Source organism: Lissotriton helveticus, chromosome 6 (assembly GCF_964261635.1).
Source record: "Lissotriton helveticus chromosome 6, aLisHel1.1, whole genome shotgun sequence".
NCBI classification, from domain to species: domain Eukaryota; kingdom Metazoa; phylum Chordata; class Amphibia; order Caudata; family Salamandridae; genus Lissotriton; species Lissotriton helveticus.
In genome coordinates, this window is record NC_136067.1 from 1,152,514,195 (window position 1) to 1,152,539,682 (window position 25,488).

General features: G+C 45.2%; 1 protein-coding gene across 2 annotated transcripts in view; it reads right to left on the reverse strand.

The window, feature by feature from the left end:
- LYST (lysosomal trafficking regulator) overlaps positions 1 to 25,488 on the reverse strand; it is a 3,192,287-nt gene that overhangs the window by 1,640,949 nt on the left and 1,525,850 nt on the right. For both annotated transcript variants that reach the window (XM_078648813.1, XM_078648812.1), the window contains one exon: positions 11,262 to 11,428. In XM_078648813.1, the coding sequence (XP_078504939.1) occupies positions 11,262 to 11,428 (167 nt within the window). The remainder of the gene's footprint in view (positions 1 to 11,261; positions 11,429 to 25,488) is intronic.

Below are 25,488 nucleotides of genomic sequence, written 5' to 3' on the forward strand. Positions count from 1 at the left end.
CTTGCGTAGTATATACAAGTTGTAACGCCCCTAGAGTTGGCGGTTCATCAGGGAAACAGGGATATAATGCACTCACTGCAGCTCGTAGTCTGCTGTGTATGAATGTCAACATGACAGGCTCATCCTTGTCCCCTACAAAAGTCTGGAGATCAATAAATGTACAGCTGGGATATATCTCACCCATAGTGTGCACACCTGCACTCTGTAAAGCCTTTAGGGAGCCTGTTTCACTCGTTACAGATATCGCCTTATGGTGCACCAATGGCATTGCCGGTGATTACAGTGGTAACCTCTAGGCACACTTCCCTAATTCACTCCAGGCATGAGAGGTACATTGAACCATATCAACTTTGTCCCTTTCAAACACTGTGGTATCGTTAACAATCATTGCTCTTAGTGGTATTGGATGGACTGCCCCTCCCTCCACCGCAACATATGGTGTGTATGCACCGTAAACCCACCCAACTCATACAGCAACGTTAATAACTCCCATTTTACTCGTGGCTTTTTACCTCCCCAGACTAAATGAAAGCCCATGTTGATAAAGGAATGTGGGGGTTGGATCCCATATTAGAAAGGCTATATAACGAAATCGGCTTAAGTCAGAAAGGTAAATAAACGGAAGTTCCTCCAGGTTCACATGCTGTAAGAGGAAGTTCCTCCAGGTTCACATGATATGGAACAATAGAAAATGAATTAAAACAGTGTTAAGAAATCACACGTTTCTTACTATTTAATACTGCAGTATAATATAGATAGAGCTGTGCTGGTGTGTCATGTTATACACATGATTGAATGTGAGTATAAACTATGCCCATTTAAGATAATTACCAACCACATTTCTTTCCCTATTTTGCAGTAGAAAATCTACACATGCAGTTATTATTGCACATGGGAAATGGTAAATATTGGGAAGGTCATGTTTGGCATATAAATTGCAAGTATCAATCATAGATATGATTAAAAAAGACTTCTTGGGATACCCTTCAGCCAAATGACCTCCAAAATAGTAAAGATTTTCAAAGGCAGACATATGCAATCAGACCAGCTACAACATTTCAGGAGATGCAGTTTATTTACAGAGAACTGTATATGCTACTAGAAAAGTTGACAACATTTAGAAAATATGCTTTTGCTTTAACTAACTCTCTGAGCAAATGAATGCATATTGTAACAAAATAATGAATCAACTCCATAGAACAGCGAACATTTTGAACATTTTTACTCAATAAATAATGAGAAGTCAAGAATGACAAAACGTGAACTTCATGCTACCACTATGAGAACAGCAAAGGAGAATAATTAAGATATATTTAAATTGTAGTCCTCTAGTGTAAATCATGTTCCACTGCACACAAATGAGTAATGGAAAGTTTTAATTTAGTTCACAAAATGTTGACTTACAAAACATGAACAAATAAATATAAGTATATAGCTATAGCATTGGATGCTAGGTGGATTTCATGAATGCCAATGAGCCTTCACTAAGTAGAAACGAACAAATTACTTACCTTTGGTAACGCCTTTTCTGGTGGATACAATATATGCCTGTGGTTTCCTCACCTTTAGAATTAACCCTGCACCAGCATTCTATGGAAATTCTTTTCTTAGCTCTCCCACGTCGATGAAAACATCATAATAGAATGGCCTTGCCCACGACAACGTATGACGTCATCGGAGCAATAAGACCTTGTTGGCGTGCTGACGTCAGTTCCACTTATTCTTTCAGTGCCTTCAAGGCGAATGGGCGGACCGACAACATAACACAAGTATGTCCACTATACAGAATATATACACAAAAGCATATATCAAATGCATAAATAAAAAGGAAAAGCTAATAACAAAAGCATTTCCTAGCAACAAACTGTATGCATGAAAATGACATATAAAAACTGACAATGTCAGACAGTGAAAGCTTTATTCGGTATAAGCATTAGGACAACGACGAGGCGGGTGGGTCAGGGAGGAATCCACAGGAAGATATTGTATCCACCAGATCCACAGGCAAATATTGTATCCACCAGAAAAAGCGTTACAGAATGTACGTAACTTGTTCTTCTGTTCTGTTCATCTGCCTGTGGATTCCTCACCTTTTTAATTGAAACCCCAAGCCGTATCTCTTCCGGAGGAGGGTGTCTACCTTCCTATACCAGAAAATCTTGCAGAACTGAACGTGCAAAATGGCAGTTCCGACTAACCTCTGATTCCAAGCAGTAATACTTTACAAAGGTGTGGAGGGAGGCTCAAGTTGCTGCCTTACAAATGTCAACAACAGGTACACCTCTAGCCAAAGCAGAAGAAGAAGACTTCGCTCTGGTGGACTGAGCTCTAATACATTCAGGCAGTTCCTTCTTGACCAAGGCGAAACAGATCTTGATGCACAAGATGATCCTCCTGGAGAGTGTTTGCTTGTGGACAGCCTTGCCTTTCAATCGTCCAAGGTAGCCTAGGAAGAGCTGATTGTCCAGTCTTAGATGCCTGGTTCTGTCCAGGTAGAAGCTGACAGCCCTCTAAGGATCCAGACGATGAAGTCTCTCCTCCTTGGAAGGGTGAGGGGGAGGATAGAAGGTAGGTAAAGTAATAGACTGTCCTAAACTAAAAGGAGTGACCACCTGTTATGGCCTGATTATTGCCAATAATCAGGTCATGCAAGCACATTCCCCCCTTGGACCCAAAAGATACAACACTCTACAATACTTACCCAAGGTAGGAATAACAGCACTATTTATACCTTAGACCTTGCTGAGAGGACTCACACAGTAACAATCTCTCTAGCGACAGGCGCTGCGCGTGAGGCAATTAGCCGATCCTCTCCGCCACAGAATACTCGCCTAGGAAGAACCACATACAACAAACACAATACCTCTCACCACAAGGCTGGGGTGGAATAATTAGAATTTGGACTTCCCTTGTTAGGAGTAGAACAACTTCCCATTACACAATTACCTGCTAGAAGGGAATTTATCCATCCTTCTAAACAGAAGCACTTGGCCAAGAAGAGTCCACACCTCGCGCTACAAGGAAAACAGGCGAATTGGTATATCTGGGATATAGATATATTTATTAGTACATGATACACGGTAGGCCAATCTGTACTATTTATAGCCAACAACCAACTAACAATTAGGCAATTACTAAACGCAATCAGGGAAACATATGTAGAAATATGTATATAAGTATGGTACCTGAAAACAGAAGAAGGTAGTTAAGCAAGAACAGTAGGAATATAAGAATAAGTGGAACACCTCACCAACTGTCTGTTCATCCAGTTTTCACTTTGCCAGAGGGGAGCCCGTTTCTCCGGCTGAACCAGGAGACAGGGTGACACTATACGCCACAGCTGCACGTCTGCCCTGTGCTGGACTTCCGACAAGCAGAACCCAGATACTTCCTTTAGTATAAGTGAAGATGTAACACGACGCTCCTGTGAGCCTCGTCTACTTTTCCCATCAGATTCCATACCACTGCGCACCAAGGCCACAGCTTCAGCTGGCCAGACGTATGTTATGTCTTCTGAGCAGAGCGAGCACATACCTCTGACAAGAACCGGTTCCTACGAGTCTATGAAGTGCGAAAAACAAGTGAAAAGTAAAACATGCCTTCTCACCTAGAGAGGCTCATAAAATGGCGACAGCTTAGAAAATGGAGTCGCTCAAGTATAGGCCTTTATTCCCGCAAAAGAGCAAAAATTAGTATGCAAGACGACATAAGATTATTCCAAAGCCAATAGCAAGCACTGCCGTTAAGCAAGATAAAGTCGGAAACAGAAAGGGACATAATCAAGCCCTACTTCGTAGCTTATTCTTACTAGGCAGGCCTACACATCATTATATTATGTTAAAATATGCTAAATAAGACTAAGATGGTGATGGGCAACCGTCATAATCAGGCCATTCAACCATATAAATGCCACATTCATTACACCACCTTAGGCACGAAAGCAGCCCTGGTCCTGAGAACCATCTTTTCTGCATGAATGGTCAAGAATGGAGGTTTAGAACTAAGAGCCTGAAGCTCACTTACCCTCCTGGCCGAATTAATGGCGATCAGAAACAAACGGTCTTAAAAGAAAGAAGCCTCAAAGGACAGCTCTGAAGCAGTTCAAAAGGCGAACCCATCAAGTACGTAACAAATTCAAATCCCACTGAGGCATAATGAAGAGAGTGGGAGGAAACTTATTGGTGAGGCCCTCAATGAACCTCATAACAACGGGAGACTCAAATAAAGACGGCTGGTCAGGCAAACAGAGGAAAACCGACAAATAACCTTTAACTGTAGACACAGCACAACCCAGCTGGACCAAGGAAAGTGAGAATCCCAAAATGTGAGATACATGGGCTTTTAAGGGATCAAAAGATCTCTCTCCACACTATTTAACAAACTTCGACCACCTAGAGAAATAAACAGATTTGGTGGAGTGTCTCCTGGAAGATAAAATAACATCCACCACATCCGGTGGGAGAGGTAAAGGACTCAGGCTGCCCTGTTCAGTCTCCAGGCATGAAGGTGCAAGCTCTGGAGGCAGGGGTATAGAACCTCCCCCTGCGACTTCAGAGGAGGTCTGCCCTGAAAGGGAGACAGAGCACGGGGTACGATGAGAGGTGAAGTAGATCTGTATACCACACCCTTCTTGGCCAATCCGGAGCGATCAATATTACTTAGGCCCGGTGTTAGATTTGGGGGTTACTAATTGGCAATGGTGGGTACCTTTGACCAAATAGGGACCCTTGCGTCCAGTCAGGGTAAGGGACTACTCTCCTAAAATAACCCCTGCTCACCCCCTTGGTAGCTTGGCATGAGCAGGAAAGCTTATCTCAGAGGCAGTGTGTAAAACATTTGTGAACACATACAGTAATCCAGTGACAACACTACAGATGGACACCAGAAAGGTTGTATTATAAAAATAAGTATTTTTATATAGACTCATCACAAGACTAAACGACAAAAATGCACAATACTGTACTCAAAAATAGACTTTAAAATGGTAGGAAATAGCTCAGTTCTCTTAAGATTGTAAATGTGACACTTTACTCTCAAAGTACCTTGGATGCGTAACGCAAAGCAAACAAAAGGGTCGCAGGGAATGTAATGCGTCTGTTCCTTACACTCAAGGGAGTGGATGCGTCCTTTCCTTACTGCTGCGCAGGGGAGTTGATGCTCACTTCCTTACTGTGTCGGGATGCGATGCGTCGGTTTCTTACTGCTCTCCGGTACGATGGGACAAGATGGCGCCTCTATGCGATACTTCTCTCCGGTGCGATGCGACAAAATGGCGTCTTAGTTACGACGCGACAACGTTGATGCGATGCGTGCACGGCCATGCAGTGACTTGATCTTCTGAGCCGTGAAAGGCCCTGTGACACGCTTCTCCAGTTATGCGATGGCGACCTCTGCAGCGGCGGCACACTTCTCCGGTGAAGCGACGCTTTTCATGATGTGAGGGCGACAGCGGCGGCTCACTTCCTTGGCGATGCAACGGCACTTGCTGCGGTGGCGACACGCTTCTCGTTGTTGAGTTGCGCTTCCAGCTCCCAGAGACACGCAGTCTCTTAGAAGGCCAAGCACAACAGCAGGCCCTTCAATTCCCACCACGGGAATTCAGGGGGGGAGCTGGTTGGTGAAGTCTTGTATCCCTGAGACTTCAGGCAGGAGGCAAGCTCAAAGTTCAAGCCCTTGGAGATTCTTCTTCAAGTTGATGAAAAGCACACTCAGTCCTCTTCTCCTTTTTTTGGCAATGAAGCCACCACTGCAGGCCAACCACCAAACACACATCACAGGGGTAGTCTCCTCCTTCTGCTTCCTGATTCTTCTCCTCTGCAAAGGTTTGTCTTGATTCCCAGAAGTGATCTAAAGTTCTGGGGTCTGGGTCCCCCTTTTTGTACACCAAAATCCTTTGTCTCTCAAGGCAGAGAGTGTTTGTACCAATTACAAACCAGTACTGGGTGAATTCTGCCAGTGTACACCATCATACTTTGTCAATGTGGGCCAGGGTCCTCAGACACACCACAGGAGGTGGGGCCAGCATTGTGGAAGGCAGGCACAGCCCTGTTCAGGCCCAGGTGCTACTCCTCCCACCATTCATCATGCAGATAGGTCTATTCAGCCTTGTGCTGACTCACCCTGTCTCCTGGAGCCCCCAGCCCCTGTCACTCAGAAACCAGATATGCAATACACAACCTAGCAGAGGCATGCTTGGATGGTTAGGCAAGAAAATACCTACTTTCTAAAAGTGGTATTTTCAAACACAGAATGTTAAAACCAACTTCACTAAAAAATATATGTTATCATTCTGAGTTCAGGCATACTAAATTCGGTTTTCTACCATGTTTCCTGGGTCAATTAAGATTATAAGGTGTTATAATCAAACTGCCCATTCTGGCCTATGGGAGCAGGCAGCCTTGCAATAGTGAAAAACACAAATGGCTGTAATTCACTATTAGGACATGCCACACACAATAGGGCATGTCCTACTTTTTACCTACAATGCACCCTGCCCTTGGGCCTACCTTAGGGGGGTCTGATATGTGGAAAAGGGAAGGTTTGGGGACTAGCAAGTGGGTGCACTTGCCAGGTCAACATGGCAGTACCAGACTGCACACAGGCTCTGCAGTGGCAGGCCTGGGACACACTTTACAAGCTGCTCCGGTGGGTGGCACAATCAGTGCTGCAAGTCCCTCACCACCCCTTGTTGTAAATATTTTTGTCCACCCTAAGCGTGGAAGGGTATACTCAGACATGAGTCCCTTGCTCATTGCACCATCAGGATTCAAGCAAGCCGGGCCGAAGACGGCTGTAATGCCAGAAACCGGTCCCCGGAAGCTTGTTTCCTTCCCAGTGTAAGAATTGGCTTTTGTAGTTTGGTTTGCCCTGTTCCCATCATGCACTGGGACAGGAACAGACTAATTTGCATACAGCCAGGTTCTGAAACTGGGATGGTGCAATGAGCTAAAAAACGGTGTTGGATCTAGCCCTGATCTTTTGACTGGGTGAGAGTATTCTGCTTTATTCAGAGACTCTGTCCCTCACCACCCCTTGTTGTAAATATGCAAGTCCACCAGCAGCATTTGATTTACAAGCCCTGGGAACATGCAGTGCTCTGTACTAGGGTCTGACAAATACACCTAATAAGTCAATCATGGAGTCTCTAATCCATATGTCAATTTAACGTAGGGAGCACTTGCTCTGCGGCACTGAATAGCAGTGGCACAGTGCCCAAAGCATCTACAACCAACAAAAACATAAGAGGCAACAGCAAAAAATGGAAGGGAGACCTAGGCCAATGGTGCCAGGTCAAACAACCGGTCTTGGCGAATTTTCCTCAGAACTCGAGGAATCAAAGGTATGGGAGGAAACGCATAATGGAGTTGCAAGCCCCAATCCAATTGAAATGCGCCCCCCAATGCTCCATGCATCGGATACTGAAGGCTGCAGAACAACGGGTGCGTTCTCCTGAGTGGCAAAAAGGTCCACCAAGGAAACCCCCACATCTTGAAGATGAGATGGACCACCTCCGGCTGAAGACGCCACTCGTGATCGGTCGAGTAATGTCGACTGAGACTGTCCACATAAACATTTAGCACCGTGGCCAGATGATTTACAACTACACAAATCTGATGGCCCTGAGCCCAGGACCAGCATCGCAGAGCCTCTCTGCAGAGGTGATACGACCCTACCCCTCCCTGTTTGTTTATGTACCACATTGAGGTAGAGTTCTCTGTCAGGACTTCAACCGACTGGCAGCGAAGGGAGGGAAGGAAGGCCTTTAGAGCCAAAGGTATCGTCAGCAATTCCAAAAGGTTGATGTGAAGCAACCTTTCCTCTGGAGACAAAGATTTTTGACCGCCAGATCCCCCCGAGATATCCATTGTGCTGATACCACTGCCTGCGGTGGCACCACTGGAGTGCCCTCATGCGCCAGGGTGCACGGCTGACCAACAGTATGCAGGAAGCGAGCAGGCATAAGACCTTCAGGACTGGAACAACCGCTCCTTTACGAAATAAAGGAATAATTTCCTGAATGTCGAGAATCCTCTGCGGTGGCTGAAAAGCCTGACAAACAGTAGTGTCCAGTATTGACCCTATGAACAGGCTGCGCTGGGAGGGCACCAGGGGAGATTTGGGCACATTTATCGAGAAACCCAAGTTGAACAACTGTGTTGATGCATGCTAGTGGCGCAACACCATCTCTGAAGACTTCGCCTTGAGCAACCAGTCGTCCAGATAGGGGAAAACAGGAATCTCTGACCTTCTGAGATGTGCTGCCACCACCGCCATCACCTTCCTGAAGGCCTGCGCTGCGGAAGCGAGACTGAACGGGAGGACCTGATGTGGCTTCAGGATAGGAAGATGAAAATACGCATCCTGCAAATCGATCGACATCATCCAGTCTTCCTGTTGCAGCGCCAATAGAACCAGAGCAAAGGTCAACATTTGAACTTTTCCTGCCTGAGGTAAAAATTCAAAACCCTGAGGTCCAGGATCAGTCTGAGCCAACCGTCCTCCTTGGGAATCATGAAATAACAGGAGTACCATCCCTGACCCCTTTCCTGCTCTGGAATCACCTCTATCGCACCTTTCTGCAGTAAGGTAAGAACCTCCTGCTGCAGAAGCAACAAATGGTCCTCTGAACACCAATCTTGGCAAGGAGGGTAAGGAAGTGGAAACTCTAGAAAATGGAGGGCGTACCCATTCGCCACAAGATTCAAAACCCAACGGTCCAAAATAACCGATTTCCAATCTTGTAGAAAATGGGACACCTGACCCCCTACAGGACCAGCATGCTCCAAGATGGGGGATCTAGAGCTGCTTTCCCATGGTAACAGTGTTGGGTACAGGAGAGGAGGAAGACTGTTGCCTGGAATCTCCTAGAAGAAGGCCTCTACCTTTACCTCTGTACGACCGGTAGAGAGGATTCTGCTGCTGGTTTTGCTGAGGCTGCTGTCGGCCACGAAAGGAAGCGGCCTTCCCAAAACCTCGATACCTCTTGTAGCCATAGCCCCTGGGCTGGGACTGCAGGCCGAAGGATCTTGCAGTAGCCCTACAGTCCTTAAACCACTGCAGCGCAGAGTCCACCTTGTTACCAAACAACCATAACACATCAAATGGTAGATCCAGTAAAGTAGCATGAACATCTTGTAGAAACCTGATGATCTAAGCCAGGCATGTCTTCTTGTAGCAACCGAAAAACCCATTACTCGAGCAACCGAGTCTGCAGTATCCAGACCCGACTGGATAACCTGACGGGTAGCTGCTTGCGAATCTGAAAGTGCCTCAAGAAAATGAACACGATCATCCTCAGGAAGCTTAGGAGCGAACTGCTTGACAAAGTCCATTAGAGCATTAATGTACCTCCCCAGCAAGCATGTGGCGTTAGCAGACTTCATAGCCATACTTGACAAGTAACACCTTTTTGGCTGATTGCACTAGTTTTTTGGGATCCCTATTTCCCGGGGTGGTGGGAAAGGATCCAGATGACTGCTTGGAGCAAAAATCCTGGACCACCAAGCTTTCCGGAGATGGATGTGCCGAAAGGAAAACTGGATTACCTGGAACAGGTCTATATCTCCTGCCCACTGATATTGAAACTGCAGGGGCAGACAAGGGTTTCTGCCACACTTCCATAATTGTCTCTGTCACCGCCTCATTGAAAGGCAATAGAGGTTCACATGAAGAGGAAGAAGAATGAAGCACTTCAGTTAGAATATTAGATTTTACCTCAGCTGAGGGCAACTGAAGGTCCAACAACTCAGGTGCTTTTCTGATGACCACATGATAAGTGGCAACATCCTGTGAGGATGAAGCTTTAGGAGAAGAGAGCTCACACTCTGGAGAAGTGTCAAGGCCACTAGCCTCACATGGACCTTAGAATTCATCTACAGAGTCGTGAATCTCCCCTTCCTCCTGCTCTTGCTAGTATTCATCCTCCTCCAGCAGTCTTTGCGCTTCCCTCCTGAAACGCTGCTTACGAACCGGCGGCAAATGCGGCGCCAGTGACACCAGCGACGGCGTTGATGGAGGAACTTCCGAGGTGGGCACCGGCCCTGTTCGAATCCGGGTCAATGCCGGCTCAACACCAGGCGGCACTGGCAATTGAGGTATGGGATTCAAAAACCTTGGTGACAGAAACTGCCAAGATGGAGCGTCGGCATAAAAGGCATGAACGGATGCCTGGGCATATTGTTGGGAGATGCCCAAGTTAAAGGGAAGTGGACCCACAGGCCCAGAAGGTGCACCGGTAGGGTAAGATGCCCTGGCAAAGATACTATACATTGCATTAAGGAAATGCGATGGATCCGTCCTGGCCCTCGAAAAGGAGGATAAGGATCTGAACTCCCCTGGTCTTGAACCATCGGAGGCAGTACAGGAGGCTGGTGTTGCGGAGGCGGAGACATCGGTGATCGCACAGGCGATGCCATAGGTGCTGGAGAAGACTCCCTGGGAGCCAGAGGACTCCTAAGCACCAGAGAACCTCTGGGCATCGGTGAATCCATCGGAGTTGGCGAATCCGCGGAAGCCCGAGAGTGAACCTGAGTTGCCTGCAGAGAAGGAGAAGGCGGCGGAGAGACAAAGTCTCTATCACAACAACGCTTTAATGGAGAGGCTCCTCTCTAAGCCCTACCCTTCGAAGAACGACGTCGAGAACTAGGTCTTCTCTTCAACTTCTTAAGCTTCTTCGACTTCGAAATATGCGAGGTTGAAGACTTTGAACGATTACGACCGTTCTCCTTTTTTGCCTTCGCCATGAAGAGTTTGGCTTCACGTTCTTTTAACGCCTTCGGGTTCATCTTCTGACAGCTCGAACACCCATCAACATCGTGGTCGGAAGAAAGGCACCAAAGACAGTCGTCGTCTGGGTCCGTCATAGACATATGATTTCTACACTCCCTACAGGGCTTGAAAACTGACCACTTTGTAGTAGCTATTACAATTGTAACACAAAGAAGATAAAAGAAACAATGTATTCACAGAGAAATGGAGCATCACAGAAACACACTGTTACGCGTCGACAGTGCGGAAAAAGGGAACTAACGTCAGCATGCCCACAAGGTCTTCCTATGGCTCCAATGATGTCATACGGTGTCGCAAGCGGAGCCGTGCTAATATGACATCCTGGTCGACGTGGGAAAGCTAAGAAAAGAATTTCCTTGGAATGCTGTCGCAGGGGTAATTCAAAAGGTGAGGAATCCACAGGCAGATGTATCCATCAGAAATAAATCATACTGTAATTAAAATGCATGACCAAGATATACAAAAAAACTTACATTGTGTTGTTTTATTATTGCTATTTTGAAGATATCCAAGAAGAAGAATAAGATCCTCTACAACTCGAAAACATTGAGAACCTGAAGAACTGCAGGAATGGATGGTAACGGTCACCAGCAGCTGTTGGATATCACACATGAGTAACTTGTACTCATTTAGGGACATACTGTGGATAAACAGTTAAAATGTTTAAGAGCAGAGCCGAATATAGACAAAACAAAAATATGTTAATAGTGATAATTACTCTTCAAATGCTTAGGTAGAACACTTCACATTAAGCTTGTTAATTTGTCAAATAACATACCGACAATTTAAATAAAATTCTTGCTACTCAAAGATGTACAAATATTTCAGGCTTTAGGCTGTAAAGTCAGGGCTGTGCAATTACCCTGAATATGTCTGGTTACCAATGTTAACACAACAATTTGATACCCCTAACTTCTCCAGCTAGGGTTAGACAGTGTCCAGTGTTGAAGAGATGTTGGAATCCAAGCACCTTGATTAGCAAGCCGTTTAAGACCATACCCCTCATGTATGTATTTGTGTTTAATCAACAGTCACAGTTGCAGAAAAGGAGAGAACATAATAGCTATTCTACAACAGTGAATCCTCACTTTATAGGTCATCTTGCTGATGCCTAGTTTGCATCCTTGGTGTAGGAAAATGTCAGAAGGCAGTTGAATGCTGCAGAAGTAGCTCCAATTGAGTAATTATTTTAACACTGAATAGTTAAGGTTCACAACAAATTCAGCAGTTATGATCCACACCAAGGGTCTTTAGGGTAGGTTCCAAGATCAGGAAGATGAAAGTGAGTATGGAGAAGTTCCTTCTAGCAGACAGCAGTACCACTGAATAGTTACATGAATCCTAAAGCATAGTCTAGTGCAAAGCGTTACAGGGAGGCTGGAAGGGAAACACTAGAACTACAATAGATCCTGTAAAGAAACACATTCTTGAATAACGCCTTTGTATATATTACGTTTGTTTCATATTTACAGCAGTCTACAGTAGAAATGGATAATTACATTGTGAGTAGTATTTGCTGCTCTCCTGGTGGACCACCATCTTCCACACTCCTACTGACTGGGCACCTGGGATGAAACATACTGCAGAGCGTTCAATCAGTCGAAAGCCACATAATGTTGGGCAAATCAGATGCCCGCCATTCTAAGCTGGACTTTGAATCCAAGCCGACTCATCACTGGGATGACACTGTAGAAGTTGGGCCAGATGAACCCGGACCCCCCCAGAAGCAAGCACAGATTCTGGAGACATGAAGGCTCTAGTACTGGCAATGCAGAGCAGCTTAACCTCCATTTAATCCAAAATGGAATAATTTGGCACCAGGACAGACAGTATTACACATAAATTGGAAAGGCACAACAGCCACTTACAAGAAGCTGAACAACGCATATCAAGGGTTGAAGACTCCATGCCGCACCTCCTCAACATGGAAAAAGTCCTGAAGGTAAGAGCGATGGAAAACGAGGAGCTAGAGGTGCTCTCGAAGTGCAATTATATCTGCATGCAAGGGGTCCCCGAGCCAACCAACACAGGCAGATTGGATGACTGTGGAAAAAATGTTGACGACTCTGAGGGCCAGACTATTTTTCACATATGCTGATAGTAGAGCGAGCACACCCCTCTCTGGCTAGTCATCCTCCTCCGGGAGCATCTGTCCACCCAATAATTTCACACCTTCTGACTTTTGGGACCGGGATACCACTCTTCCTATGGCTTGTGAGCAGCACTCCTTGATTTTTGACAGCCATGCTACCTCATTATTTCTGGACTTCATGGCAGCTGTCCAGGAGACACGGCTCAGATTTCTTCCTGTCAAGCAGAAACTACAGAAGTTAGACATCCCCTACGCTATGCTCTATCTGGCTTTAGTTCACTGTTGCAGGCAAACAGCACATCTTCAACATTCCACAACAAGCCTCAAAATTGTCACAGAGACTGCCTGCCTGGGTGGGCAAGGATGATTGTTCTCTTGATCTAGAACTCTCTGGAAAGATTCAGAGTAACTGAACCTGGTGCGTCAACCTATGACAAACGACCTCCTGCCGCCTTCTCTACTGTCTAGATTCAAGTTATGGTGGCTCCCCCCATATCTTACTCTATTAATAACCATGACCTGACTTTGGGGCTCTGGTCTAGATGCCCAGCTGGCCGAAAGGGATAGAATAATAAAGGCCCCTTTGACATCCTCCACATGTCGAGTAGGACCACACCGCCTCCCTGTACGCATCCTGCTGGTTACCCTCTGTTGTTCATTACCTTATAAACGGTTTTCCCACTGCCCAAGTGACGTTCTTGTTACCTTACTGAGAGATGGGATTGAATTACTAGCATGATGAGGCCGCCAGAGTGGATGGGGAGGGCAAATTTGATATTGAAAATTGTTATAGAAACATGTACTTTGATTACTTGGCAGCACCCTACACTCCGCATCGAGTAAATTACTACCCACCTCACACCACACACACACCAGTTGTCCCATTATCAGTCTGTAGGTCCGTCTGGTGTGAACTATAACACGCAAGACAATCCACATGCACAATGTAAATGCATCACATGGAATGTGTGAGTCCCTACTGGTCACATACGAGAAGCAACGTCGTTCAATGCTAGAAAGACTGCAGTTTATTAAGTGGGGGGTCCTATATGTTAAGGGTACCTTCCGATCCACGGAGCAGTTTTTCGGCGCACACATACCCACCACCATGGAACTGTTTATGTTTGTATTGCTCCGGCAAAACGTGAATGCCGCCACACGGGCATTTCCCCTAGAGCCACCCACACTATCACCGCTACACGCACTTCTGCAGTCGGAACCACCCAACATGTTACCTCACTCATCTACCACCATACGCAAAAAGCACTGAAACCCCGTACCCTGAAGGCCCGCACGGAGTGGGACACTGACTTAGGGGGGGCAACTAACAGACGAGCAATGGTAATTTAGCTGTAAGCAGACAGAGGCTCTAACGGCTCATCCACAATAAGTTTATACACAGGCTATATTTCACCCCGACCAAGCTCCATAAGTATAGGCTTAGGGAGGATTATAGATGTGCTAGATGCAGGGGGGAGGGAGCGGATCTTCTACACCTGGCCTGGTTGTGCCCGACCATTCAGGAGTATTGGCAACAGGTCTTTACTGGGATGGCACAAATGATAGATACGCCATTGCAACCATCACCGGCCACAGCCGTACTAGGATACACACGCAATGTTGACACTGTACATAAAAAGTTCCTGGCCCTGGGCCTCCTCATTGCAAAATGTAGGGTAGCTTGCAGGTGGGGAAGAGGACGAGCCCCCTAATTCAAAGGATGGGTGCAAGATCTCACCACATGGCAGGACCAATCACTCAGCTATGCCGAACTACTCCCACTCACCTCTGGGCCCAGAGATATATGGAGCTGCTAACATACCTCCTATCCATAACAGACTCAACAGACACTGACACAGAGGCACAAGAAGGTGCCGATACCCGTGAGACCACCCCCCTCAGGATAATGGACGGAACACTATCACTCAGCATACTAACGTAGAAACGAGAAAATGATATCCGCGACAGTCAGTCCACATGGTTGTAATATATGTCTTCATTGTGGTAAGCTCAGTGATACTAAGACTAACCCACTGAAATATAAGATCCCTGGATATACGTCAGTCTAGCACTACTCTGTAATGTACAAGATTCAGAATGTATATGTACACTACGTAACTAGGAACATGTTTAATTGGACTATCTACGAAATGCCAGGGTTGGGTGGAGGGGTGGGGGGTTAGTTCCCCCAGTTGGGGAAAATGTTGTTTAAATTGAACGTACAAGTATCCTTGATTGCATTATACTGTATCATTGACAAAATTCAATAAACAAACTTTTTAAAAAGAAAATCACTATAAGGGGGTTATGCATGGCCAAATGTGGAAGAGTGCTTCACTTCCTCTGGGATCACCTGAACAAGTTGGAAAAGAAACCCTGCTGGTTGGAGTACCATATGACGGTAAAGTCTGTAAACACCTAGATCAGCTTCCCTTTGAAAGAAGATAGGAAAGCGTTCAATGCAAAACAAATCAGCCTGAGCCCCTGATGGTTGATAAAAAGCTGAGTCTCGGCCAGACACCAGAGGTCTCTGATCTCCACATACCCCAGATGGCTGCCCCAGCCCAGAAGTGATGCATCAGTCACCACCGTCAGCTCTGGGTGGGAAAGGGAGAGGGGTCTGCTGCTGGCCCAAACACAGTCTGTTAGTCTCCACTACAGATCTTTTGAAGTTTCCTTCAAAATCTGAATCAGTTCGGAGAGATTCCCCCTGATTCTGCACCCACTGGGATTTCAGTTCCCACTGCAGAGCCCTTATATGCCATGGAGGTTACTTCACAAAGAGGATGCAGGGGGCCATCAGCCCCAGCAGCCTGAGAGTCAGTCACACCAAAATACAGGACAAAGGTTGTAACATCGGGGTCATAGCCTGACTGTCATGGACTCTCCATGCTGGAAGTTGGGCACTCAATTGCAGCGCATCCAGATTGGCTCCGAATAAAGGGAGCTTCTGAGGAGTAAGGTGTAATGTCAGCGAGTTGATAGTGAAACCCAGCGAATGCAGGTCCGCCATAGTTTGGAGGCAGGTGACACCTGCATGGGGCGAGCCTTCCTTCAGCAGCCAGTCATCGAGGTTGGGGAATACTAGGACCCATGACCTCCGCAGATGTGCTGCAACCACCACCATTACATTTGCGAACACAGAAGAAGCACTGGTGAGGCTAAAGGGGAGAATAGTAAACTGGACATTTTCATGGCCCATTGTGAACTGAAAGTAACACTGATGGACCTGCAGAATGGGGATGTGAAAATAGGTGTCCTGCAGGTCCAACACTACCATCTAGTTTCCAGGGTCTAATGTAGACAGGGCCTGAACAAGTGTTCGCATCTTGAATGTCTCCTTCCACAAGAAATCCAGAAAGGGGTCAGGCCCAAATGACAGGAACCAGGTAGGGCCAATAATCAATATGCAAAACGGGGGGAAATACCTGGGATCCAACTTCTTGATTTACAAAAAACCACACTATATGCCTTTTGTGGTTAGGGTTATTTATTTACCCTCTTTTTTTTCCTTTAATTGTTTTGGATGACTTCATAAGGGAAACTCTCTTATTTCCAGAAGATCATAAAAGTTATACCACAATCTACATTAATTAAATCAACAAATAAACATGACATTGGACAAAATTCAATTGTTGTTAAATGACAAACATACGATCAAAATTGCACAATATGTTAAAAACTGCACGAATAACTCATGCATGTGTAATCAAATTCTTTTCAATTCAAAGAAAAATGTTGCTATATATATCACTCAATAAAGAAGCAGATAACAGATATTTGCCAACTCATTCAATGCGAATGGCCTGATTTGACAATTCAATTAATTGATGTCATTAAAGAATATGCCAACGCGTTTCTAGCCACATTTAAATTCCTTTGCGGGCTTTCATCAGGGCTTCTTATTGCTAGCATATTGAAGCAATCTATAAAACAAAAAATAAATACTCATCACTACTAGTGCCCCCACCTATCTAAGGAAATCTCTACCTTATTTGTTAGCCCATAACTCATACATTATTGGTGGTTTTTGCTAAAAGAGCTTTTGTGGCTCCAATTTTCGAGTGGCGACCAAACTGCGGTTTATCTACAAGAGACCAACCAATTATCACGGTAACCTATAACGTACCTCCCGTTACAAGTGTAAGGCAGTCCTTACGTTATTACAGCATAAAACATACCTTCTGAGCGTGCTTATCTCGTTCTTCTATGTGTGTGATTTCCCTCGCGGTAAACTCTGTAAGGGGGAACCAATCGTATATTAAACGATGCCTTCCTCTTCGTAATTTCATCTTAAACTAACTTTCCATTTTATCATCATACCGGTCTGATCCTTCGAAACTTCTGAAGGCGACCCAGTTCTTCTATACCGTCTTTTTCTACATTCAAATACTCTGCGGGTAAGGACAGCCGCATTAATACCACGTTCACTGCCTACGCGCACACACACGGGGACGCTGCCCTCACAGCGAGTCTCACCTTTACCGGTAAAACTCTCCTTTGATCCAGAGATCACTGTAACTTTCTCCCGCCACCACTAAGCAACAATGTCGGGTTGTCGCGCACAGCCTTGGCTACCCAGATGTATTTAAATTAATTTCCTGTTGTCAAAAGGCGCCGCCTCTGTGATTGCTGGGAAATGTAGTCCCTCATACGAGATGTGGGAAATCATTCTCTATATGTGATCCGTAATACATATTCAATATTTGTGTGACGTATTCAGTGAAATGCCACCGTCAGTATCACCTTGTCTGTATGCGCCAATTACCATCAATATTGATACATAATTATGTGAATTTAGTATGGATGACAGCTTTTCTTGAGGGCATTTTGTGTCATTTTCTGCATTTGTGTCTAGCGTGCTAAAGCTGACCAGCTGTCTTAATTGAGCAGGGGAGTTGTGAACCAAACTTTCTTTAGTGAACACTCTCACAAGCTGTTCTTACAGTATTTCGGTCCATAAACGTGGAGTGGTGTCGCTCACTGGTTAGAGGCGGCAGACCCGGAAGCAGAGATCGGCCTGGGACCAGGGTTCGATTCCTGACGCGGCAGGGTCTTGGGCCATGGTCAGCGGAATCGATAATTCTTGCCTCGGTGCCTACTGCAACCATGAGTCCCACTCAGCAACTCTGGGCAATAGCTTGCTTAATCTCTACTTACGGCCCCATCAGCGCCGGGGATGCTTGTCTTCACCTTGGAGATGCCCAGTAGGGTCCATCTCACAGGGAAAGCCAGGATGGGTTCCCCAGCGGTATACAGCGCCGGGACGCCCCTTTGCTGGGGCAGCTGTGCGCTTTACAAGTATACGACATTTAACATTTAAACATACTCTCAGAATTTATTAAACTCTTGACAGCTCAGACATTTCATTGAGGCCTGTTAGGACACTGTTAAATTTCATTATCAAATATGCCTCTTTGGCCAATAAAATGGAATCTATATCTGCGGTGATTTTAGATGCATTCACCGACAGTAATACTGTCCATTTAAAATCATGTTCAGAGTGGCTCTCTCTTATGAAGTGGTCAACCATAGGGGCTGTACACACTTTCTTTTTAATTCTGGAGCGAAGCTGGGTTATTCTCTGGTTGATTTGTTGGTTGGTTTTACCTATGTAGATTTTTTGGCACGGGCAGACTACAGCATATACAACATTTTTCGTCCTACAATTTGTAAAGGTTGAATGTTTCCATTTAGTATTTTGATGTATGAATTCTGCTCCTTCTATGGTATTGTCACAGGCAATGCACTTCCCACATTTGTGGTGTCCCTCTACCGGTTTCATTCCCCATTGTGAGAGTAAATTTTTTTTCGCTTCCCTAGTAAAAATGTCTGCTCTTACAAATTCCTGACCGATACTTCTGCTCTTTTTCATCGCGAGCAATGGTCGCGTGAATTTCACCTCCATGTTCTCTAATAGGTGCCAATTTCGCATTATTATCTGTTTGAGCTTGTTTGTCTCTGGTCCAAATGTGGACACACAGACTAATCTGTCCAACACAGGTTTCTCTTTCTTTTTCAATAATGTCTCCCTTGGCATGTACCATGCCCGTTTTCTGGCATGCTTAAGCATCTTTTAGGGTACCCTCTTGTTTGCATCTGGTCACAAAAAACTCCTGCATGTAATTCGAAGTCTTCTTTGGACGAACAACTCCTACGAATACGTAGCAGTTGGCCGTAGAGAAGGTTCTCTTTTAAACTTTTGGGATGTGAGCTCCCGAAGTGTAGAATTGTGTTTTTGTCTGTGTCTTTACGGTGTAATGTCACCGAAAGGAGTCCTCCTCTCGGGGCCAAATCGACATCAAGAAAAGTCAATTTAGGAGGAGCTACGCTCGTAACCAAGATGGCCGCATAAGCTCCCGGCTCCGCCGACCTCCACCAGAAGCTCATGAATCCTGACTCCTATCCTGATTTCCCGCCGGACTCCCGTGCAGGTGAACTGCGCCTGATTCGAAAGGTGCAATCCCGGAATTTCTAGCTGCTCGGACGACAAAGATAGGTTGTGTGCCATTCTTGGCCTACCCCAGATTTGAAGCCGGGGCCTCGAGTTTTAACCCGGCCGGGTTGGAGTTGAACAACATCGGCCGCGGACCGTGGGCGGTTCCGGTCTCCCGAAGTGGCGTTTTTCCTTTCCCGTTATGGATGGTGATTTGGTGACAGCTCTACCCAGCAACTACGGTGGCCTATTGTACCGACTATTTGTTCAGGGTTCCGCTGCCCGGAGGGCCCCGTTGAGCTCCCGGGGTTTTCTGGGCTCGGTTCCTCATGGGCGGCGACGGTACTGCTATCGTGCTTTGGACGTGTTAACGGTGGTTTCTACATTGCTTCTGCCCTGTGCCCTGGAGAAGCCGCCCTCCGAGGTTCGGACACCCGCCCGGTCGCTCATTGAGGGGCGATGGAGCGGGCTGAAACTACACCGTCGCTACGCACTGTAATGGACGCCATTTTGGAGCTCCACACACGATTCACCGCCACCTTTCAGGAGATGATCATAATTGTTGATCGTATAGGCTTGGGACCGGATTCCAGCCCCTTGTTCCTGGAGAGCCGAGATACTTCTTCCGCGGAGAACGCCTTGATTGTTATCGAGGACCCTGTGCAGGATACAGACACGGAAATCTACTGCGACCCTAAGATGGCGGCTATCGAGCCCGAAAGAACTGGACGTTTATTTAGCCCTATGTCGACCCCGCCCGAGATGGATGTGACTATCTTTGTAAGCCATTGTGACTTCTCCAACGTCTGTCGGACTACACCTTTGCCTCTTTTTGTGAGTGATCAAAACCGCTTTGCTGATTTTTCGCTGGAGGGCAGTGGATTTGCTTTGACTTTTGGACTTTGTGGCCGTCTATCCTGTTTTCCCTCCTATCGAATTGATCTTGATACTCTACTATTTTCTATTAATCTTGTTGTGATGGCGGTTCGGCTGGACAGAGCCTGCGTGGAGAAACGCAGCGACCTATTTGTACTGGACGGGGTCATCGTGATGGATCGCGAGGGTTTGGGCTGAACTTGATTGGACTTTGATGCACTGTTTCTTTTGTCTTTGCTGGGTGGTATCTGTGGGAGCGAGGGCCAGATGTGAATCTGATTGTCTGATTATTAGTCTGATATGCTCGGGGAGGGATTTGCTGCCTCTGCAGTGCCGGGGGTCGGGCGGGATGGTCCTTTTTCTGTTTGTGGCTCCCCTACGGACTGTCTTTTGATTTGCTAAACTTTGCTTAACACTACGGTGGGGGGTGTCTGCTTTTGGCGGGGGGATGGGAGTCCGGGAGCTCGTATCGTTTTGCAACATTCTCCTCCTCCAACTTTTTCCCTTCCTTGGGGCGTAGTTTAGGGGGCGACAGGCACGCTGCTAGTGGGGTTAGGTCGTAGCCATCTGCAGGGGTGTAGGGTGGGGTTTTTTTTTATTTTTTTTTCCTTTGTTATTTTCTATGACCATTCTATTTCCCTTTTCCTTTCTTCACAAGAGATGTGGCGTATTCTCCTGATTTTTGCCTGACGTATCTGGGTGTCATATGTCTGCCTCGTATATCCTGTACTCCTGGTGGGCGGGTGCTGTGGGAGGGTGCCTGCGGTTATTGCTATCTAATTGTTTTGCTTCTGCTTTACGCTGGTATTGATTTCTTTGCTGATTCTGACTGTACGGTATTTCTTCACTTCACTTGCCCGTCCACAGCTGTGTTGTATTCGTTTATGACATCTGATATGTATATTTCTCCTCTTGTGTTATAATAATAAAAAGATTTATAAAAAAAAAAAGAAAAGTCAATTTAGTCTGACTCTTAGCATAGCAGAATTTAATGTCTTGGTGTCTGCAATTCAGCCACACAAAAAAGTGGTCCAACTCATCACTTGTACCCGACCAGAGGCACCAGACATCGTCGATGTAACAGAGCCACTGTGTGATGTTCCTCAAATATGGGTTTCCGTTTGGACTCTATGCGCAGCAAGACCATTTTCTACGTTGCTTGCACCTACCCTACACCGCTACGAGGTCTTTACTTCCGCCATACCTGCGGTAAGCACCACCGTGCAATTCATGTGTTGGTCAGTTACCCACACTTACCGGGTACATTGGGCTAAGTGCCTTTTCTCTTTCTTTTCAGCCCCCTCATCTCTACAGAGAGAACTAAGGTAATTTGCCTATACTATTGTTCTTCCCCGTTTCTTTTTTCTTTCTCTTTCTTTTTCTATCCACTGACTTGTTTTATGCCTCTCGCGGCATTTTTATACAACGAACGTTTTTGGACATTATTTGATTTCCGTTCCACCTTGAGTACATTTTGCTATGACCCGGTTTTTGTTATATTCCCGAGCTCATTTATATCCTTTCGCATATTGTTACGGACTAGAGCGAGGCGCTTCAATCAATTTTCAAACCTTCATTGTCTTGGCACACCGTGCAAGTTAAATTGTCTACTAATGATGTGGCATACCGTGCATGTTGATTTCTTTCGTCTATATTTACAAATCATGTGGCTTCATTTGTTTGCGTTATGTTCGTTTGTTAGACCATACCTACACAGCGACCTTTTATTATTATTATATGTTTCGTCCATGTATCATTTGAGTATATTTACCGATCCTGACCTTTGGGTGGTTACCACTTTGAGCCTTCTGTGTGATACTGATCGCTTGATGTTTTCTTCTCCGGGTATATTTACACCATAAGATTGTTTGCCATGTTGCATAAGTATCCATTTGTCTTCTTTTAGGAAACAGCTGCATCAGAGACAACACGGTCCGATCCTACATGGCTTTTTGATTTCATTTTATTTTTCAATTTTCATGTTTAGCTCCCTGTATTGTTTTACCCAGAGTCTACGTTGCTCCTTTATACCTTATGATTTCTGCCTTCTCTTAGAAACACCAGCAACATTTCTAGGTTACTCTGATTGTGCCTTTTTATGACACTATATGCATTGCACCACCACACACGATTTTTGGTTTGTTTGCATTTAGGACTTTGTCACAGTATTATGTTTTCTTTCACCATGGGGTTTCCACCAACTAAGGGTGTCTTTTCCCGCGTTTTTTCACGGATAGGCTATTAGACTCAGGCATTCAGTCTTTCGTAAATTTCTGTTAGATACATTCATATTTTTATGATTTAAATTTTATTTTTCATTTATTTATTTTTGCTCATTATTTTCATACTTTGTGTCCTTCTCAGCCCTGAAGAGTCATATCTTCACACGATGTGACGAAACACGTGTCGGCTTGCATTATTTCGAATGTACTGATCAAGACTGAACTATAAATCTTGCTTCATACACCGCTGGATCTCGACTTTTATTACGCTTTTCTATGAACTGTACCTAACTGTTTGGTTTTTACATAAGAACCTTTCACTCTAAACGTGTGCACAGGACCTATGTTTCTATTGTTGGGGTAGGGGACCTGTGCCCTTACCTATACAGGGGCTGTTTTGTTTGGGTTTGTTCCCCTGACCTGTCTGCGCCGCTATACTTTTGTATTTATGAATCTAACCTAGAATCGCACATGCTAGAGCGCCATTTCTTCCTGTCCTCTACTCAGACCCAATCTCTTCGCACTATCTTTTCCATTTGAGTTTGTATGTCTTCACAGTTGAAGGTGCTCTTGCTTTTGCTAAGACCTCTCTACCATCCTGAGGAATGTCCAAATTCAGAAATTCATAGTGCTCAGGTTCCAAGCCGCTAAGTGTAGAGAAGCTGGGTCGGGATGGCAAACTTGGCCCTGAATGGCTATCAAATGTTGATAGCGTGTTTGGCATTGCTAAGGCTGTTTGTTATAGAACTCAGCATGCAGTGTAACTTAACTGCTACTCTGAGCCTCGTATAAATGCTGACGTCAATCGTGCCTGATATGCTAGGGCTGTTTGTTATAGAACTCAGTATGCAGTGCAATTTAACTGCTACTCAGAGCCTCGTATAAGTGCTGATGTCAATCCTGCATGATATTGATAGCGTGTCTGCCATTAGACAAGCAGCGCTTTTTCACTTGAGATGTGGTAGATTTTAACCGTTAGGAAAGGTATATATGAATGTATATATAATGTTCTAAGGCAGAGAAAAGCCTGCACATATATACATTTTTCTATGTGAGTCAAAATAAAAGAACTCAAATGTCTTTTCAATTGAGCTAGACATTATGTTTTATAATGGTGATAATCAAAGACACAAGACAAAGGTTATGTTTGAATTTGGCAATGCTGACCACATCAATATTTACCTTTTTATTCTTTCATGATAGACAGACAATTATTGAATTCAAGTTTTATATGCTAGACCGCCGACCTGCCATGTGTTAGGTTAGGAATATTCACGCACTATTGAACAACAGTTTGAAGTAATCCCCGATATTAGACATATATGAGTTACAGGCATTACTGTTAAAATCTGAGGATGGAGAGGATGCCCATGCGCACTGTAGTCCGAGGGAGGAGCCACCTATCTCGTGATACTTTGAAGACTCTTCCAGGACAAGAATGTGCAATCATCCGGACCCAACACTAGGCACAGATATGAATTCAGCAGCCCACATGCCTCGAACCAATGGTTTCTTCTTTGTGATAATTATATGCACTTTCCCTGCATTTTGGACTATCTCTTCCGCAGAGCGGGGCCTCTTTGACATACGCTGGTGCCAAGAGAGGTGAGACCTAGTCCTCATGGTGCATTGGAAAGTTTACCATTGCTAACAATATTCATTGAATGTGTTTTTTTAGTTTGTTAGACAAGAGATACAGCTTTTTTCTTCTTTCCTCAATTTCTTCCAGATGTCAGATACATCATGTCCACATGGAGGATTTGAAAATGGATCACTCGATTTGTGAACTTATCAAACAGTATGTACAAAGTATGACTTGGTGACAGTGACAAAGCTTCTCCGAAGCATTAAGGTCCTGAAGAAAGCTAGGGAGTATTTGCCCCATAAGCTGAAACATGCCGATCATAAGAGCAGTACTACATTTCAACTGCTCTTGATCTTTTTCTTTCACTGTTTTTAGATAGGAGGACATCTGTGAGGCTATACTTGTGAGAATCACTGACACTCTTTGACTCCGATGTTTATCCTTTTTTAATTCACATTTTGTTTTTCTTTTTTGCACTGCACTATTCACTTAAGTGAGTCTTGTCCTCTTACACTATTTTTTTTTATATAGAACTCTTCAAAGAGGATACAACTATTTTCTTCTATCCTCCTCCTGGTTGGAGGCAAGGTGAAGTATAGTTGGTTGGCATCCCAGATGATGACACTGGACACGCATTGTGTAATGATGGGACACCAATGATCCCTTGCGGAGGCTTTCTCCTGTTTTCTCCTTGAGGTCATCCAATTATTGACCGTCTTTTCTGCATTTCAAATCTACTCTCTATCTAAACCTTTAGTTTATCTGTTGTGCTTTAGTTTTTGAGTACTTGAGATTTGGAGTGCTCATATATTGAGGAACACTCCTGTTTATAGACTTCAGACTCTTTTGTGTGAATGACAAATTGAAGTAGGGGATTGAGTCCGGGAGTCTTTAATTAATCCCGTTGGCCCTCTTTTTCATGTTTTTGCTCTTATAGACTTGTCTGGCTGCTCGGACTGCAGCAGGCTCCCACTTTTTAATTGCCTGCCTGAGTAATTCTCTAGCCTGCCTGCATTCCTTGTTAAACCAGGAGCAGGCTTTCTTCTTTGTTGGCTTATTTGGCTTGCAACGCTTAGAGAAATGTGAGCGCAGCAGGGTAAAGAATTCATTATGAATCTCAGTAGTAAGCTCTAGTGCTGCGTTTGTAGCCGTGGAGGACTCTAGTTCTAGCAAGGCATTATCTATTTTCTTGGTGATGTTAGCCAGGGATTCTGGCATTTCTACTAATCTTGTCCACTTTAGGCGCCTACATCATCACCAGGATGAGGGTCGCACCTTGGGCAGTCTGCACAGGAGGGTGACTGGGACCCAGCTGACCCAGCTTGAAACCCCTTCAGTTGCCACGAAAGGGGTGAAAGAAGACTGGCCATGAGGAGTAAAGGAGAGGCCCACAGATCTGGCCATAGCTCGAGAGTCCTTGAACCTGACCAGGGCCGAGTCTGCCTTTTCCCCAAAAAGGCAGGTTCCATCAAAGGTTATGCCCATCAGA